Here is an 18,995-nt window from a genome sequence, read left to right as displayed (position 1 = left end):
ATAGTTGTTTCTATCAAAATTCAGATTGTTACATAGAATCAAAGTGATAAACTATATTCTCAATAAAAGATCTAGTTTTAATAAGAATAATATAAATTGATCTTTCTACAACTAGTATCTTTTCATTGAATATTCTATATGCATTGCTTAAAGAGTAATATCCAAAGAAATACTTGTTTTATCAGATTTGGCATATATTTCATTCTTGAGAACATAATATGTATAACTGAAAAACATGAAGGTATGCAACATTTGATTCTGTTTTTCATGAGTTCACATGGGGTTTTCTTTAAAAATAGATTTAATAGAAATCTTATAATATGACAAGCTGTGATGATAGTTGCTATCACAAAGCATTGTCCTTACACAACAAAGGTTCTATATTTTTTTTTTAATATTTTTATAACCCCTATATGCAATAGTGTTCTTGGTGCAAGCACAATTGTATTCAATACCATTTTATCAACAAATTGGTTTTCAAAGCTGTGCCATGAATTTTCACAGTTTGCAAACCTTTTTCATTTGAAACCTTTTGTAAGTTTGTGCCAAAACAGAAAATATTTCAATTTAAGTGCCAAGAATAAAACCAACATTAGCTTTGAGAAATCATCCATAATAACAAAATTAGAAAGCTTATCTCCTAGGTTCACAATCCTAGAGATCCAAATAAGTTCTTATGGAGAATTTCCAACGGCTAAAAGGTGGAAACAATGTTTTCAAATTTAGAAATGATTCTAGTTTATTTTTCTAGATGACATACATAGCAAACTTTGACCTTGCGAGAATTAATCTAAGTGAACCAATGACAAGGTCTTTTGAGATTAAGTCCATACTAGTATGAGTTGATTTTATATGCCAAAAGTGGTTTCTTTAATCTTGGTATTCATAGTGCATATATTTAAAGGCATACCAAGTATACATTCTCATGTCTATGATCAATAAGATAATACCATTGATAAAAACTCTCAATCAAGCATATAGAGAATTCATAGAGTTATTCTTAATAAATTGATTAATCATTTAACAACTTATCCAGCAGTAAGTAAGGCATACTATAAAATGAAGTGATTTGATTATATTTTTTAAAAATATTACCTATATCACAAAAATGATTAATACCTCCAATTTATGTTTTAATTAGATACTAAGGCAAAGAGAATGATAAGATGCAAGGATTACTAATTTCATTATTCTTTTCATTTCAATTATTTTTCTAAAGTATATTTTAAGTTTCATTCTTTAATATATGTCTAGAGCACCCAATTTCTAAATTAGCATCTTTTGTTGGAGCCTTGAGTGCTAGACACACCTACAGAAAATATTCAGATTTTCAACTTAGGAACCCAAGCTCTTTTGGGTCCTTGTAGGTTAGCTATTATTGTTCCTTTTGGAACCCATATTTTCTTAATGGCTATTTTGTCCATAGGCTTGCAGATTTTAGGATTATAAGGAATGTATTTCTGCATACTCTTATTAAATTTAACAAACATCGATTTAATATAAGTAGATGATGGATTTTTAATTTTCTGTTTTTGTTCATTAGGTTCATCAGATAAATTAGAATCCGTTTTAGGATAGATAGTGGAGGATTTAACACATATATCATTAAGGAATTTTTGTGTGTACCAAGATTGATATCCTAATCCAGCCTTTTCAAATTCAGCTCTTTGATTATTTATCATCAAGTTCAGTTTTTCAGAGCTGATAGTAAATTTTTCAACTATAGGCTTAAATTTGTTAACTTCTTTAGTTAGCCTTTCATTGTCTTCTGAAAGTAATTTATTATTTTTCTGAGTTATATCATAGCTTTCAGCAAGAGATAGATTTTTCTGATTTAGCTTTTTATTCTTTAAACTAAGCTTCTTATATTCTAAGTATAAATCAGAAAAAGCATCATGAAGTTCATCAAATGTAAAATCAGATTGAGCTTCAGTATGTACTTGATTTTTGAATGAGAAATCACTTTGTGTTCGAGTACATACCTCATCTTCATGTGCTACAAAGCATAGATTTTCAGTTTCAGTTTGATGCTCTTCTTCTTCGGAACTAGTTTCAAATTCACTAGAAACGTTAGTGCATTCATTTTTAACTTCAAGCATATTCCATATTTCCTTAGCAGTTATGCAAAAAGATATGCTATTAAGTTCACTATCATCCAATGCATAATATAGAATATTCATGGCTTTTGCATTTTGCTGAGCCATTTTCTTATCATGATTAGCATTTGTATGTAGCCCATTGACTATGATACTCCATAAATCATAGTCATGTGCTTGAATGAAAATGCGCATGCGTGCTTTCCAATATGTGTAGTTTATACCATCAAATAGTGGAGGTCTATCAATTAATTGTCCCTCACTCATAGAACATCCCACTTGGGTTGTCATGATCTTTAACTCTTGATTGTGAGATCAATGAGTACTATTAGAGCACCTTGCTCTGATACCACTTGTTGCCCAAGGCGACAAGCCAAGAGGGGGGGGGGTGAATTGGTTTCTTTTAATTTTAACTATCTTACTTGTGTTAAATGATGAGTTAGTGAACTTAAACAAATCACAATACAAACAACAAGAAGTATAGTGGTTCGGTGCTCTTCTTAGCACCTACGTCCACTCCCCAAGCGACCCCTTGGGAATTCACTATAATCCCGCGGATTACAGTTGGATTATTTTCCGGGCTCACAATCCAAAAACCTTTGTTGGTTTTATGGGCTCACCAACGAACCTTTACACTTTGGTTTTCCGGGTTCACCAAAAACCTTTGTTGGTTTTACGGGCTCACCAACGAACCTTTGTTGGTTTTACGGGCTCACCAACGAACCTTTACAATTGGTTTTTCGGGTTCACCAATCAACCTATTCCGTTGGTTTTGCGGGCTAACCAACCAACCTTTACAAGTAGTTTAATAAACAAAGGAAGAAGATTTAAACTCCTAGATGAGCAAATATAACAATATAATCTACAAAGAAGAGTTTAGAGAATATTTATCGCTTGATGTGACTTCTCTCTTCTTTGTCAAGGATGCTTCACTCTTCAAGGGTGGATGGAGCTCTTGATGACTCTTTAAATCTGCTCAACCACTTTCTTTTGATTCTTGAATGAAGCACTTGGATGAAGCTTGCCTTGCTAGGGTTCTCTCTTGAATGCACTTGATGTATTTTCCAAAGTTTGCTTCCTCTAATGAATACTCCCTCTTAAATACTTCTCCAACCTCCAAATAGTCCTTCCTGACCGTTGGATTGAAGAAACTAGCCGTTTATAGCCGTTGGGGGTCCAAAAAGCATTTCTGCACAACTAGCCATTATGCTTCTGCCCGTGTTTGGGTCGGCTCAACCTGTCCTTGGGTCGACCCAACTTTCACTTGGGTCGACTCAAACATTCCTTGGGTCGACCCTCTCAGAAAACACAGAAACTTGAAATTCAGCCTTCCTTCCCTTAGGTCAGCTCAAACTTTTCTTGGGTCGACTCAAACCTTGGGTCAGCTCAAATTTTTCTTCGGTCGACCCAACTTTCAGAAAATTCAGAATCCTGAATTTCAGCCTTTCTTCACTTGGGTCGACTCAACCTTTCTTTGGGTCAACTCAAGGTTTACTTGGGTCGACTCAACTTCTTCTTGGGTCGACCCTCTCAGTAAATCCAGAGAACCATTTTCTGAGTTGTTTGAGGATCTTGATGTTTGGGTCGACTCATGCTTTCCTTGGGTCGACCCAACTCACTGTTCATCTGTGCCATTTTTGCAGAAGTGTGCCAAATGATTTCTTGATGTGCCGGGGTCGACCTAATCATCCTTTGGGTCGACTCAATCCACACTTTGCTGCATCTCAAGGTTAGATTCATTCATATAAACAATGAAATGTATCTATATCAATTTATACAAATATACTGAGAGTAATGAACTTATAAATGAAGTATCGATTTAACTTATAACATACTCTTGTTAAATGCTTGTTAATCATCAAAATAACACTATCATTCTCAATCTACCAAGGAGATACTGGGAGTGGGGGAGCAGAAGGGTACCATGAGGTAATTGGGGATTTCTATCATGGGTCGTCAGCTTCGGAGGGGGGATTGTACAGATGTGGAGCTCAGTATCAGGCGTAGACTGGTGCATTGTCGACGATGGGAAGGGTTACCTTGGTGCGATCGGTTCTCAGCTCCATACCGATCTATCTGCTATCGAACGCCATAGTGTCGGTATCCCTTCTGAGGTAGTTGGAGTAGTTGTTTAGAAATTTCATTTAGGGTAGCCAGGGAGGGCGAAGGGGTATACACCCGCTGGGATGAGAGGTAGCCTGTTAGCCGATACATCAGGGTGATCTGGGGATCCAGTCCTTGGTGTGAGGCGGGAGGTTCTCGTAGCGTGACATGCAGCCAGCTTTATACTGGAGCCCGATTGTTTATGGAGTGTTCTACTAAGGGCCAAGTATGGAGTTTACATGGCAACGAGGGAGTTCCAAGCTGGTTGGCGATGCTCCTTTATATGGAGGGAGATTTGCTCCTATGCACAGATGGTGCAGGTTGCAGTCCGGTGGGCGGTGGGCGATGGGCGCTTTATAGATGCCCTAGAGGATAATTGGGTATTTGAGCAGGCACTTTGTCGTATACTGACCTTTTTCAATCCATCGAGGCTAAAAGGCCGTTGAGTTAGCGACTTGATTGTTTTGGGCCGGAGCAGGTGGGACGAGCCACTGGTTCGAGAGGTCTTTGGGGTGCAGCTGGTTGAGATGATCCTGGCTATTTCGCTACCCGTTGTGAAGGTGATAGACAGGTTGGTTTGGGCGGCTATAGGCAGATCCAGGGTACGCACCATGAATATCTGGGGGGCGATGGGAGGGGAGGTTGTTAGGCAGATAGATGGTAGGTGGATTTGGAGGTTGTGGGTCCACCCTCGTGTGGCCCTATTTCTATGGAAAGTGGCTTGGGGTTGCCTACCTACGAGGAGAGTGCTGGCGGGGAGGGATATTCGGATCACTCCGAATTGTGCTTGGTGCTTGAATGCGAAGGAATCCATCAGCCATGTGGTGCTTGGATGCGAGTGGCAACACAGTTTTAGAGCTGCGCGGGCCTTCTCCAGTGCCAGGCTATTTGATCTGCAGATGACCTCCTACACCAGCTGAGGGAGATTGTGCGGAGCCTGAGGACGGTGGCATGGGGAATCCAATTAGCCTATATGGCGTACCACATATGGTTGGATAGGAACACCCGGATTTTCGACAACAGGCAGGAGTCTCTGTGGAGTATCGTGGAGAGAGCCCGTATTTAGGCGACCGAGATCATTAGGTCTACTACGGCGAGTTTATCTCGGATGGCCAGGGACATTTGGGACCCCTGTGCTGCTGCTTTAGGGCCCAGGTTCCTCCTTATCTCTTTGGAGTCTCCACCCCTCGGCTATCTAAAGGTAAACTTTGATGGTAGTGGTTCTAGAGTCAGTGGTAAGGCCGGTGTGGGTTTTATGATTAAAGGTCACGATTCACAAATGATTGTTGCGGGCGGGCGGAGTGCCGATGGGCTTTCAGCTATAGCGGTGGAGCCCAGTGCAACCTGGGAGGGCATCTTCTACGTGAGACGGAGGTTGGAAACTGAGCGCATCGTCTTTCAGGAAGACTCGGCCACAGTGATTGACTGGATATAGGAGGAGGGATGGAGGGGGGATGGAAGTCTTTTACTTTGCGACATCCATCTGATGCTGAGAGACTGTAGCACCTTTCAAGCAGTGCACGTGTATCGGAAGACGAACAGAGATGCAGACTAGGTCGCTTCCTATGCTGCGTAGAACTCCAGAGAGGTATGCTGCAACCCCCCCCTCCCGGCGCACACGTGCGCATCCGCATTTGTGCCAGATTGTAGCCTTGATTCTGCTGGCTGCTCCTATAATGGAGTAGGGTAAGTAGCCGATAATGGAGTAGGGTAAGTAGCAGTTGTACCAAAAAAAAAAAAACACAATAGTTACATTGGTTCCATATTTGTCATGGTTTCAAGAAAATAAAGCAAAAGGACACTATTTATTCTGTAACTTGCATCTAGTCTCCTTGTTTCCAATCTTCTCTGGAGGTGACGCTCAAACAGAAGTTGGCTCATTGATTCTTACGGTAAGTTACGAAGAGATGAGGTGTGTATAGGTGGCGGGGGTGGTACATACAGGTAGCGAAGGTTAGGATAAGCCTTTCCTAATCTCAGAAAATAAAAGCCAGCCTGGTGAAAACCTTTTGGGCTTCAAGCCAGTCCCAGTAGTTAGTAGGAATTCTTCCAGAAAGCATTTTCAAAATGGAGGTGCCAATCCTCGTAGCAGTAGGAGTATACCAAAGAAATCTTCCTATTTGATGATGTTGGGTAATTTGATAGCAACTATACCCATTAGCATCTTCAGCCCAGGCCCGTCAGGCCTTTGCTCCAAACGAGAGAATGGGATTTTAAGAATTTAAAAGTCAAAGAAAAGGCCACGCTGGCTCAAGCCCCAACCCAATCCCAGTCTCCTTCTGTGTGTACGAGTGTGTGTAATCCTACATTATAGCTATGCACTTTATCTACGCAGAACTAAAGAAATTAAAAAAAAAGAAAAAAAAAAGAAAGAAAAAAAAGTAGATGAGGTGCTAGATTGTTACACTATTATTTATAAACCAGTTGACAAGTAGACATGCTCAACAAAATCACTGAAATAACAGACTTATAGGCACTACAAATATTGGTCGCTTAAGCATGGGTTGTTGACGACAGCAGTACATGCATAGTTAACATAGCTTTATATAAAATGTTAGAGGGGTGCGATTAAACCAACATTAGAGCACCGGATCCTACTGGAATATGAGATGCTATGAAATATTTTTCTAAAAACTAGTTGTATTGCATGGTTTTTTTTTTTTTTTTGTCGGTCTTTGTATGTACACAATTATGATAGAAAGTTATAAGTAATGGTTGAGGATATGTAGATGTTTCTTTAACTTGAAATTCACTCAACCCGGAACTAAATCCTGGTCCAACACTACATGTGATAGGATTTCTACCTAGACCAACCCAAACCAAACTTCTCATCACACTTGTTTCAATCCAACCGAACCTGACCAAAATTATTAGTGAATTGGGTTGGATTTAAAATAAAAGTTGGTCCCAAATTCGTTGATGTGGATCAAGCAAATCACTAACCCATTTACACTCCTGCTGGAAATTGCTCAAGGAATAAAATAGTGAGAGGGAAAGTAGTGGAATAATATCTAGTTGTGTTGAGATTAGCATGCATCAGGAAGCCAGGGGTCACCAGCTCAGGAAGAACATTGACACACTCTTCAAATTCTGCAAGGTTTGAGGTCGCATGCCTTCCATTTGGAGATGACCCAACTCAAAATTTATTTCACCTTAGCTTTTAAAGTGCAATTGTAACATGAAAAAAAAATGCATAAAGTAAGTAATATCACTTAGCATAAATTAATTTAGATAACATACTTATCATTAGATATTTCACACTTTCGTAATGGGCAGCAAATAAAATACATGACCCAAGAGAAATATAACACTTAGAAGTAAGAATTTAAGCGAGAGAGAAAGAAAAGGAGGAAGATGAAGATAGAGACAGAAAAACCCCCAATCTCCCATTACAGTTGTTCTCGCCATAAACGGGAAAAGTTAAGGGGTTTTTCAATTTTTTTCTCATTTTTTCTCTCCCTTAGTTACTTATTTACTTGCTTTCCTCCAAATCTCTTCAAGCTCTCTAGCGAAAGCCTTTTCCTGCCCCACAACAAGTGTGATATGGTCCTTGTTCTCGAAGACCTTAACACGAGCCCGAGGGATCTTGGATCCAACAGCATAGCTACATTCTGCAGGGAGGAGCTCATCTTTCCTGCCATGGAAAATTGTGACATCACAGCTTAGATTCTCCCTTACTGCATCAAGGTAGCTGTCCATCTTCCTTGAGCTCCCACAAATGATGTTGTGCAAGGTGTGCCATGCTGCATTGTGAGTGTGGCACATGAAGCCCTCAATCAAGAATGTCCTCATCCTATTTCATGTTAAAAATATGCATTAGAAAAGTGATTTTATTTTGTTGTTTAGAAGTAGTACGTGGAATTAGGAATGTTTAAGGAAGCACATTATTCCTAAGAAAAATGCAATTGAGAGGATTTGAGACCAGTGTTGTAGATGGTCTGCACTCCACTCCTCATTAACTCTTGATTACCAAGATTATATAAATAATTTGCTACAAAAAAGTGCTAGCACAGTTGGTTGGCAGTCCTCTTTTAGGAGCATGGCCTTCCAGGGGATTCAATTTTTCTTTTCTTTTTTTCCCCAAAAGAAAGGGAGGTGAAGCCACCCTGAATTTTATGGTAGAAAGGAGGGAAAGAATTAAGGGGTTGGATCGTATCTTTCATATGAAAGAATGATTGATCTTCTTTCGCGATGCTGATCGTTGGATCACACCATACACAGATCTCAAAGCACTTCGAACTTTTATATTTATCTGCCTGTATAGATCTCGAAGCGGCAATTGTGCGGTCCGATAGTAGATTTATGCAAAGCAAGGTGATTTTTTCGCAGGATAGACACACCCCCTATCCAAAAATTTAAGAAGGAAATATACTTGTTTCAAACTTGATATTGACACATGATTACCATGAAGGAGGTACGGAATGGTACTATCAAAGCACCAGATTTCCTAAAAGCTTTGGCCAAAATTTTGACCAATCTCCTTTTTCATGAATGAAATTTTTGTCCATATTGGGCTAGCACCGAAACAATTCACATTGCATTACAAACGTTTTTTTACTTAAGGAAAAAAATAAGGTCTCATCATTAATATTAAGAAATTACACCATATAAATAGTCGTTAATGAGAAAAGGACCTTATATTTCATGTTCCGATGTCATTGACATACCAGCATGAAAAGTTAGGTGATGACTTGGATTAGATAGTTGGGCTTCCGCTGATGCGACTTACATTTATGTCACCCTCTTTAATGCATGTATTAAAAATTCAAAAATTCGAGCCACTTATTGAATCGGCTACCATTTATGTTTAACCTTGTTAACTAGAAAATTTATTTTCAGCCTTTGTTGATGGCTATTATACGTTAACACTCTGATCTATGTGTAAAAGAAATATAACTATGTGTTGGGGATTAAACATAAAATGACAATATAACAAGCAATCACAAAATGGCAATTAAATAAAAAGAACTAGGCCTCTATCAAAGGGAAGAAAGAAAAGGTAGCTGTTCCTAAACTTTCTGCATGAATGCGCTACATCTACCATCTGCCTTATGATGATATCTTATCTATTTGGGGTGGTGCCTGAGGTAAAGTGATACTTGTAAGTGCAAGATATGTGTTTGTGTTTATGACCAAATGGAATGATAAATAGGTATTTTCTAGAAAATTATTTTATCTCCCTTTAACCCATAAAAGCTGAGCTAGACCTTGAAGCCATGAATTGAAGCATGTGCTGCACTTCTCCTACCTAGATTTCACATTGTGGTATATATATATATATGATGAGACCACAATGTCCACAGCCATTGGCTGCAAGTATAGTTTGTAGAGCTTGATAGTATGAAGCATATTTTTGATGGGAGATGAGCACAACTTTGGGCTGTCATCTTATTCAATTTTCTTGGCAATACTAAAGTCTCAAGGAAACCTTCTGTTCCATGTGTCATCCAAAATGTCTGGTGCTGGTTTGGGATACACGGTGGAGCGTGTGCAGCAATGCTTGTCAGCTAAATTCGTTTTACCCTCAAGAGCTAAGTTCATTAGTTTCATCACCTTGCAGAGCACATGCAGGTCCACACTGTGGTAGGTGGAAGTCATATTTATTCTATGGACCTATAGGTGCACTTCATGGTGGAAATCCGAGGACTAACGGATAGTATCTAATATTATGGTTCTCATATAAATGCCATATTTCCATTTGTACTGCAAAGTTGTGCGGCAGTGGTGGGAAAAAAACACTGATAGCCGGTTCTTACTCTCCCTTCACCTTATCAACTTGTGCTATGGTATCAGTAAATTTTCTGAGGAAATACTTAGAGGTGGCACTGTAATTTTATTTGATGGACCACAGAACTTTAGTTGGGAGGTTATGACCTTTGCCTCTTTTTTCCTAAAAAAATGTATTCTTTACCATGGAATAAAGATTCTGCAGATTGTCGGTCCTCCTTTTACCTCCTAATTATACCATGTCTCGGTCCCACGAACGGTTTCCATCTAACCGGGAGCTAGTCTCTCATCTTGGTGAAAGGATATAGGATAGAGGGTGGGGAGTAGCCCCTTCTTTCTATTGAAGGAGAAAAAAAGAAAGAAAGGAAGAGAGTACAGTATTGAAGTCCTGGTGTAAGAGCCCGTCTTGTATGGGTCTAGATCCATTTCTTTTATCCGTTCTTGCATGGGTCTATGTCACGTTGTTTCTGTAAGCTGGGAAACAAGGACCCTTCCACATTCGAACAGTAAGCCTCCTCTGTCCTCGCCAACACTGTCCTAGAGTCCAAGCTGATCAAGACTACATTGGATGTCAATTCTATGTAATTACTACAGACAGGGAGATAACTGTAGTACGTCCATTATTGGAGAGGTAACAATGGTGGATAAAAACGATAAATTATTGAGTCATTAATGCCATGCAGTGCAATACCCCACTCTATTTATCCTCGAGGTGGAGTGGTGCGGCTAGGGGTGATATTGGGTGAATCCAGGCTTCACACCAACAAGTTGTCTGCCACTAATTAGCGAATGGCTATGAGGAGAATTATGCAGCCCTTTTTTTAAAAAAAATATATATTAAAAGTAAAAAAAAAAAAGAAGCTACGCTGGCTAGGGGACATCTATTTAGTGCACTCGAAGAGAGATAATTCTCCAGCCAGATAATTAAACAGCTAGCTAGTCGCCAAGGCAGTATTGCGTGGTCCCTTTGAAGCTTCCCCGTGCATTTACTGGAACAGTATGGCTTACGAATATAGGAGTGGGAAGGTAGGTAATACGGGAAGGTCGAAATAACTGCCATAAACCATAGCGTTATACCTGTTTCTCGTGATGAGCTTGAAGAGGAAATCCCACACCCGGTGGTTCTTGCAGATCAGCAGGCAGATGGTCCTGCTCACGTGCTCATACCAGCATGCCATCGACGCCCCGAACGCGATGGGTGGCCACACCCGCCTCGGCGCCACCGTCCGCATTATGTACTGCGCCCCGTCCTCCCCCTTCGGCACTGCAAAATATGGCTGCCACGACTCCCTCCTCCTTAACAACTCTCCACGAAATACCAACAACGGCAACGACTGTATATGGACTCTAAAAAGATCTTAAAGAAATGGATACTCACCGGCGCCAGCAATGTCAGGGACTTGACGGCCTCCGGGTGCTTGACGGCGAGCGCGAGAGCTATGATGGACCCCAACGAATGCGCTACAATGTGGAACGACTTGACGTTATGCTTGTCCAGCACAGATCGCTCGATCATGTCGACGTGCTCTCGCAATGTATAGAGAGACTCTGCCGGCTTCGGGCTCCGCCCGAACCCCAGCAGGTCGACGGCGAACAGCCGGTGGCTCAGTTTAGTGTCCTCGGTGAACTCAGGGAAGACGGTCTCCGTCCAGAACGTCGACGAGGATATGAACCCATGGATAAACAGCACATCCTCCTTGGCCGACACTCCATCTGGCCAATTCAGTCCCTACTTATTATTGTAAACGATTTGAACAGAACCTTGGATAAAGAGTTTTGAGATCTGGGATGGATTTGCTAACTCTTACCTCTCGGTCCCTCAGCGTGGACGAAGAGGTTGGAACTCGGGGAAGAGCTCCAGCCATTGCAGGTCTTGCAGTCACAGTCGGACCAGCGCGGGACCAGCTGTGGTTGCCGCCGGCTCATCTTGTCTCTGAGCACCTCGACGATGGTGGAATTTATGGTGAAGGTGGTGGTGGTGGTGGTGGTGGTGGTGCCGTTGGCCGGTGCTCTCAGTGAAGTGCTGGTCGTGGGCGCAATGGTGGCCAGGGCGGCCTTCCGAGAGGCTTCCGCCACCCGTGATGGGCGGTAGTAGAGCGTGTCGGAGATGTCCTCCAATTGGAGCCTGGTGTTGCAGAGGCGCACCACCTTGGGGCCGCCGTTCTCCGACACGAGGATATTGCCGTTGCTGGTGATCATGTCCTTGGCGGAGGAGCAGTAGCATGGCTTCCACTCGGCCTCCACAAAGTAGTCGACGATCTTGTAGACGAAGCACAGGACGATGTCGAGCAGGTCGAGGAGGGAGAAGACGACGAAGCTTACAGCATAATTCAGCACTCTACAGGCCAGCTTCAGCAGGGACAGGGGCATGGTCACCTCACCGCCCATTTCTTCACTGCTTTCGCCCTTAATTTCCTCCTCTCCTCCCCAAATGGAAGAGCCTAGGCGTGGGTTTGTTGGTTGGGTGCCTTGTTAGCCTTGTTTGGCTTGTTGGGTGGAGGCTCACAACCACCGCCACCACCACCAGAGGCCAGGAGAAGGAAGGTGGGCGGAGGATGAGATGACAACTAAGTTGCTTAATCTCGCCGCTAAAGAAGGTTTTAAAGATTGGACAACATGCATTCTGATGGGGAATTAAGAAAAGGAGGATTAAAACAAGGAGGTTGCAGGTGGAGGTTTGTGAGTGCGTGGGGTTTTGATTCATCGGCTAACGGCAAGAAAGGGTGTACCAAAAAAAAACAGCAAGAAAGACCGCACCAAAAAAAAACAGCAAGAAAGGGAAAGGGGAGGTATGGAGGGAGAGAAGAATTAATTATTTCATTTAAAACGTCTGTTGGACTAGGTAAAGAGGTGGGTGGTGGTTGAACTCCGTGTCTAATGAACAAAATTTTGGGCTAAGGCCTTCCTGGCTGAGACATACTGCGTCATGTAATGTTTGAGGCAGTCTGCTCAAGAATCACGCGTACACCAAAACAGAAACTACATTGACAAAAGTCATATTACTGAAAAGTTCAACAGCACCCAGATTTAATTAATTAACCTAGTGCATTATGAGAAAAGATATTGACGTAGAATCCTCAACACTAGAATTTGATGATGAAATTTTGAACTCAAGGACCTCTGGCTTGCTGATGGCTATGAGACCTTAGAATGTCAACTATGAAATGATGCCATATTAGTGGCTGAAATGAGTAAATTAAAAATTAAGCTCCTTTTAGTAAGCAATGCATGTAATCAAGTTCCTTTGCCATGGCCATAGGACATCGGCTATTAACAATTATGGTTCAATTCACCAGCTTCTAATTAAGTAGTAACATCGCTAATTCCCATGGCTGGGAAAAGCTCATTCCCGCGTTGGAGCCTCATCACCTAATGAAATGAAGGAATGCAAGGAATAGGGATATATAGCACTTGAATTCAAATATTTAAATTAATGAGTTGTATATTTTAATATCATAAATTACATTCTTTTTTATCTTAATATTAATTATATTTTTTGATTTTTCATACTATTTTTTTATGTTTTATCTATTTTATTTAATATTTTAATTTTATTATTTTATATTATTTGTTTTTTAATTATTTTTATATTACCATATACTTTGATCTTTCTATTCCATAATATTTAATAATTTACATTTTTAATTTTACTATTTTTGAATAGGCATTGCACAATGCACGTTTGATATTATATGATACATAGTAAACCTTTAAATAATGTTGATATGATATTACATTGTATGCTACATTTTATTTTCACTATTTTCTAATATAAATATTTTAACTTATATAATTATATAATTATTTATTTTTACTCTATATCACAAATCCTCGATAATTAATTCGTATGAAATATATTATTTGTAATTATAAATATTGTTAATAAGTTCTATTGCTACCAATCTAAGGATGCTGATGCGGACCGCCTCCATGCACCTGCTAGACAATGGACAAGGAGTCAGAGAGCTTGCCAGATTTGTCTTCGGTGGGAGAATTTTAGGTGGAAATGAAGAAAAAAAATAGAGAGACAGAGTCTCTCCCTACCTGAGGTGTTTGGTCATTATTGATACCTTCTTAGGAGGCCCTCTAAATTTATATACAGCTGGAATCCCACATCTTTAGCAAATCGCATTCCAACAAACTCTAAGTTATGCTGTAACAATTCGCTGACGCTGCATAACAACATAGAGGTGTGTTGTAACCACCTAGTATGTTATGGAATTGCTTGAACTCCACATACATTTGGGCAAAAGTGTCAGACCGCCTTTATTGCGAGAGGATTATGCTCGGCTCGGGCAAGTGATAAGTGCTAAATAATGCATGAATTAATATCTTCCTCATAGCACTTATCATTATTTTTATGCATATATTTTAAATTTAAACATAAGAAAATTCATTCCCCTTCATCATTGCATTTAAATAAATTATTAGAAATAATTCAAGTTTGATTATTTTTATTGATCGAGTCTAATGTATGCAGGTCAAGTCAAATTCATTAATTTCTGAACCCAAATCGCACGCACCCTGCAAATTAGATTCTCTCAAATTTTGATTCAGCCGTTGATGACCCAAAGATTGATTTAAAGATTGATTTTGATGATCACAAAACCCTGAAGTATAAATACTAATGTTTGTGTTGCAAGAAGAAAGATAATTTGTTTTGCAAGGAACATAGCAAGTTGGAAAAATACAAGAAGGCCTCAAAAGCTCTCAAGAAAAGTTGGAAGAAACCTACACTTCATTGGCCCAAGTTTCAAGTTCAAAGAATTCAAGTTGGAGGAGCAAATTTACAGAAAGATTCAAAAGAATAGTCCTCGAGTCGACTCCTGGAAGTTTAGAATCGACTCTGGCACTCTGGAGTTTCAAGGAACAGTGCTCGAGTCGACTCCGGGACTCCACGAGTCGACTCCGACTGAAAACAGGCAAAAAGACAGAGAGTTGTTTTTCAGCGCTACAGTGCTCGAGTCGACTCCAACTTCAGCGCTACAATGCGGAGTCGACTCCCAGCTACAGTGCCGGCAGACTACTATTCACGAGTCGACTCCTATTTCAGCCGAGTCGACTCCTGCTTCAGCCGAGTCGACTCTAGCACGCTGGGAGGCATAACGGCTAGTTTTTTCTTGACTCCAACGGCTCTATTTTTGTCTCTAACGGCTAGATTTTTGTTTCCACGCCATCTAAAGCTATAAAATCAAGAGGAGAGCTAGGAGAGAAGTATGGAAGTGGGAGAGAATATTTAGGAAAGAGATTTCAAAGAGATTACAAGAGAAAGCTTCCAAAAGCACAAAAGGGCCATTCAAAGTAAAAGAGAGAGAAGAAGAGCATCCAAGTGAATCCCAAAGCTTCCTCACCAACTGTGTGCTGCCTCGGTGATCCTCTACTTCATGCAAAATCAGAAGAGGGTCAAGTAAAGAAGAAGCCGAGTTCCTTCATCTACAAATTTGTTTGAGGCCTTCTTCTCTTTACTCTACTTGTTTACATTGCTATATTTGCTTGTTTAAGAAGCTTGTATTTGTTTTAAATTCTTGTTCTAATATCTTGTAACTTGATTCAATCAAGGGATTGAATCAAGGGGTTAAGGTTTGTTGGTGAGCCAAAGGAAAAAAAACCAACGTTGTAAGGTTGTGGTTGGTGAGCCTTTGGGAAAACCAACTGGGTTGATTGTGAACCCGGAAAACAATCATTGTAAGGTTGTGGTTGGTGAGCCTTTGGAAAAACCAACTGGGTTGATTGTGAACCCGGAAAACAATCATTGTAAGGTTGTGGTTGGTGAGCCTTTGGGAAAACCAACTGGGTTGGATTGTGAGCCCGTGAAAACAATTGGTTGGTTCTAGTCGGTGAGCCTGTGAAAACCGACCGAGTTCGTTGTGATCTCGCAAAACAACAAGTTGGGTTGTGAGCTTGTAAAACAACCAACTATAATATGAGGGATTATAGTAAAATTCCCAAGAGGTCTTGGGGAGTAGATGTAGGTGCTGGGGTGCACCGAACCACTATACATCTTTGTGTTTGTGATGCCTTATCTCTTGTATTTCATGCCTCACATTCATTCTTGATTGTGTAATATCTCTAGCTTTGTTTTCTATAGAGTTACAAGTGATTGTTTAGAATTTGCTTAGCTTCCACTCCATTCTTACCATACACATAGATTAAAATTGATCATACAACTATAAGTTAATTTTAGATCAATTGCACCCTAAAGCCATAGTATAATTGCTCTAGCTTAATTTTCCACTGCTTTACTTGTAATTGCCTAGAGCTTAAGTAAATAACATCTTATCATTCCGCTGCATTCTATTCAAAGTAAAAATTAGGGAACATAATTTTTAGAAAACCCAATTCACCCCCCCTCTTGGGTTGTCACCTGGGGCAACAAGTGGTATCAGAGCAGGTGCTCTTCTATTAATTATAGTCTTAACCGACTACAGCTAAAGATTATGACAACCCCACATAACATATTATTTGCCGAGGGACTTTCCATAAACAAACCTCCACTGTTTGATGGAACTTACTATATTCAATGGAAAGCTAGAATGAAAATTTTTGTTCAATCACAAAACTATAAAATATGGAATATCATTATAAATGGACCTCACACACTCTCTCAAAATATCAATGAAAAAGACTTAGCACAATTGAATGCTAATGCTATGAACTTTCTATATTGTGCTATCCATGAATCTATATTTCATAAGATTTCTGCATGCTTATCTGCTAAAGAAATTTGGGATACTTTAAGAAATATTTATGATAAATCTCAGATTAGCTCACATGTGCTTCAATTGCATACTAACAATGAGACTGCAGAATCTTCCATATTAGCCGAGTCGACTCCCAGTTTGTCCGAGTCGACTCCTAGAGAAGAACAGTCTGAAAGGCAGAGACTCAGTCTTAAAGATCCTGTGAACGAGTCGACTCCAAGTATTTCAGAGTCGACTCCCAAGTTAGCCGAGTCGACTCCAACAAGGCCCGAGTCGACTCCGAGGCAGAACAGTTCAAAAGACAAAGAATCATCCTTTAGGCCTCTGAGAACGAGACGTCTCCCGAAGATCTCGAGTCGACTCTCAAGTCAGTCGAGTCGACTCTCAAGTCAGTCGAGTCGACTCCAAGTAAACCCGAGTCGACTCGAGAAAGAAAGAACAACAAAAAAATTTAAAAGCTTCCTAAAGACAAAGAAGAAGAGGAAGCAAGATGAAAGAAAGAAAGAGATAAAAAGGAAGAAAGCCTTGACCAAGGAAGAGTCAAACAAGAAAATGAGAGCTAGGAGCAACAATGATGATATTAGCTCCAAAGAACTACAAGAGGTAACTAACTTGTGCTTTATGGCATAAGAAGATAAGGTAAAATCTGAATCTACTTTTACATCAAATGATTTTCAAGAAGAATTTCCTTATGATGAATTATTAAATGCTTTTCATGATTTGTATGGTGAATGTAGAAAATTAGCTATGAAGAATAAAAATCTTAAGAAACTAAATCTGAAAATTTCAAAAGAAAGAAATTCTAGTGATGAAATACAAGATAAACTAAATTCTGAAAATGAAAGCTTAAGGTTAAATTTAGAACAATTGATTCAAAAAAATCAGAGTTTAATTAAAGAAAATCAAAACTTAAGTAAAGAAATTAACCAATTAAAATCTTTTATTAATAAATTCACTGTAAGTTCAGAAAGATTAAAAATGATGTTTGAAAGCCAATATGTTGCTTATGATAAATCAAAACTTGGCTTGACTCCTTTACTTAACAATAAATCTCTAGAGAAAAAGGTTATCAATTCACCAAGCAAACCATTAAATAAGATAACTTATTTCAAACATGAAAAGAATGGGCATAACAACTTTACCTATCGTTCCAACATAATTAAATCAAGTGGTAAAGTTATTACAATTAAACAAATTTGGATTCCAAAAGGAACTATATGTCCTAACTCTCAAGGACCCAAGCAAGCTTGGGTACCCAAAATGAAAATATGAGGATGTAGATGTAGGTGTGCCAAGATACCCATGGAACAAATAGAACTTTCATACAAATGGGTGTTCTAGACACACGTCAAAAAATAAAACTTAAAATATACTTATGAAAAGTAATAAAAAAATAATAATAATAAAATCAGTAACCCTTGCATCTCATCATTATTTTTGCTTTAGCATTTGATTAAAATATGAATTGCAAGTATTGATCAATTTTGTAATATAGAAAATACTTTTGGAAATATAATCAAATCACTTCATTTTATAGTATGCTTTACTCACTATTGGATAAGTTGCTAAATGATTAATCAATTTATTAAGAATAACTCTATGAATTCTCTATATGCTTGATTGAGAGTTTTTATCGATGGCATTATTGTTTATCGATCATAGATATGAAAATGTATACTTGGTATGCCTTTGAATATATGCACTATGAATACCAAGATTAAAGAAACCATCTTTGACATATAAAATCAACTCATGCTAGTATGTACTTAATCTCAAAAGACCTTGCCATTGGCTTACTTAGATTATCTTCTGAAAGGTCAAAGTTTGCTATGCATGTTACCTAAGGAAACAAACAAAAATCAGTTTCTAAATCTAAAGGTGTTGTTTCCATTACTAAGTTTTCAAAAGCTTACATTAGTTCTGTTCTTGGCACTCAAATTGAAATATTTTCTACATTGGCACAAACTCACAAAAAGGGTTCAAATGAAAAAGGTTTGCAAACTATGAAAATAAAGAAGTATCATGGCATAGTTTTGAAAACCAATTTTGTATTAAGCTGTGCACAGAAAATAATATTGAATACAATTGTTTTTGCACCAAGAACACCATAAGTAAAATAGGATTAATAGAATCCTTGAAGAAATGAAAAAGGCAATGTTGTATGATAGTTATCTACTTAAATGATTTTTTTTTAAAGCTATCATCATTGCTTGTCATATATATGGTTTCTATTAGATCTATTTTTTGATGAAAACTCCATTTGATCTTCTGAAAAATAAAAAATGATCTATTGCATATCTTTCATATTTTTCAGTAGTATATGTTATGCATGATATGATCTTTTGAAAATAATGCCAAATTTGATAAA

General features: G+C 39.0%; 1 protein-coding gene across 1 annotated transcript; it reads right to left on the bottom strand.

Annotated features, from left to right (window-relative positions):
• Window positions 1-7,394: 7,394 nt before the first annotated feature.
• LOC103698384 (probable lysophospholipase BODYGUARD 3) lies at window positions 7,395-12,703 on the bottom strand. The gene is made up of 4 exons (XM_008780382.4): window positions 11,735-12,703; window positions 11,305-11,639; window positions 11,004-11,203; window positions 7,395-7,992 (listed from the first exon to the last, which is right to left on the bottom strand). Exons 1-4 carry the CDS (start codon window positions 12,312-12,314, stop codon window positions 7,668-7,670), a joined length of 1,440 nt encoding a protein of 479 aa, XP_008778604.1. The 5' UTR covers window positions 12,315-12,703; the 3' UTR covers window positions 7,395-7,667.
• Between the last annotated feature and the right edge of the window lie 6,292 nt (window positions 12,704-18,995).

The sequence above is a fragment of the Phoenix dactylifera genome, unplaced genomic scaffold (assembly GCF_009389715.1).
Source record: "Phoenix dactylifera cultivar Barhee BC4 unplaced genomic scaffold, palm_55x_up_171113_PBpolish2nd_filt_p 000162F, whole genome shotgun sequence".
Lineage (NCBI taxonomy): Eukaryota > Viridiplantae > Streptophyta > Magnoliopsida > Arecales > Arecaceae > Phoenix > Phoenix dactylifera.
This window is presented reverse-complemented; position numbering and strand designations above follow the sequence as displayed.

Excerpts from the sequence above, each read along its gene's own strand:
- LOC103698384 (XM_008780382.4), bottom strand. The coding sequence starts at position 12,314 with ATGGGCGGTGAGGTGACCATGCCCCTGTCCCTGCTGAAGCTGGCCTGT. Across the intron at positions 11,640-11,734 it reads CCACGCTGAGGGACCGAGAG|ATGGAGTGTCGGCCAAGGAG; the intron begins GTAAGAGTTAGC and ends TGAATTGGCCAG. Across the intron at positions 7,993-11,003 it reads AAGCTCATCACGAGAAACAG|GATGAGGACATTCTTGATTG; the intron begins GTATAACGCTAT and ends AACATGAAATAG.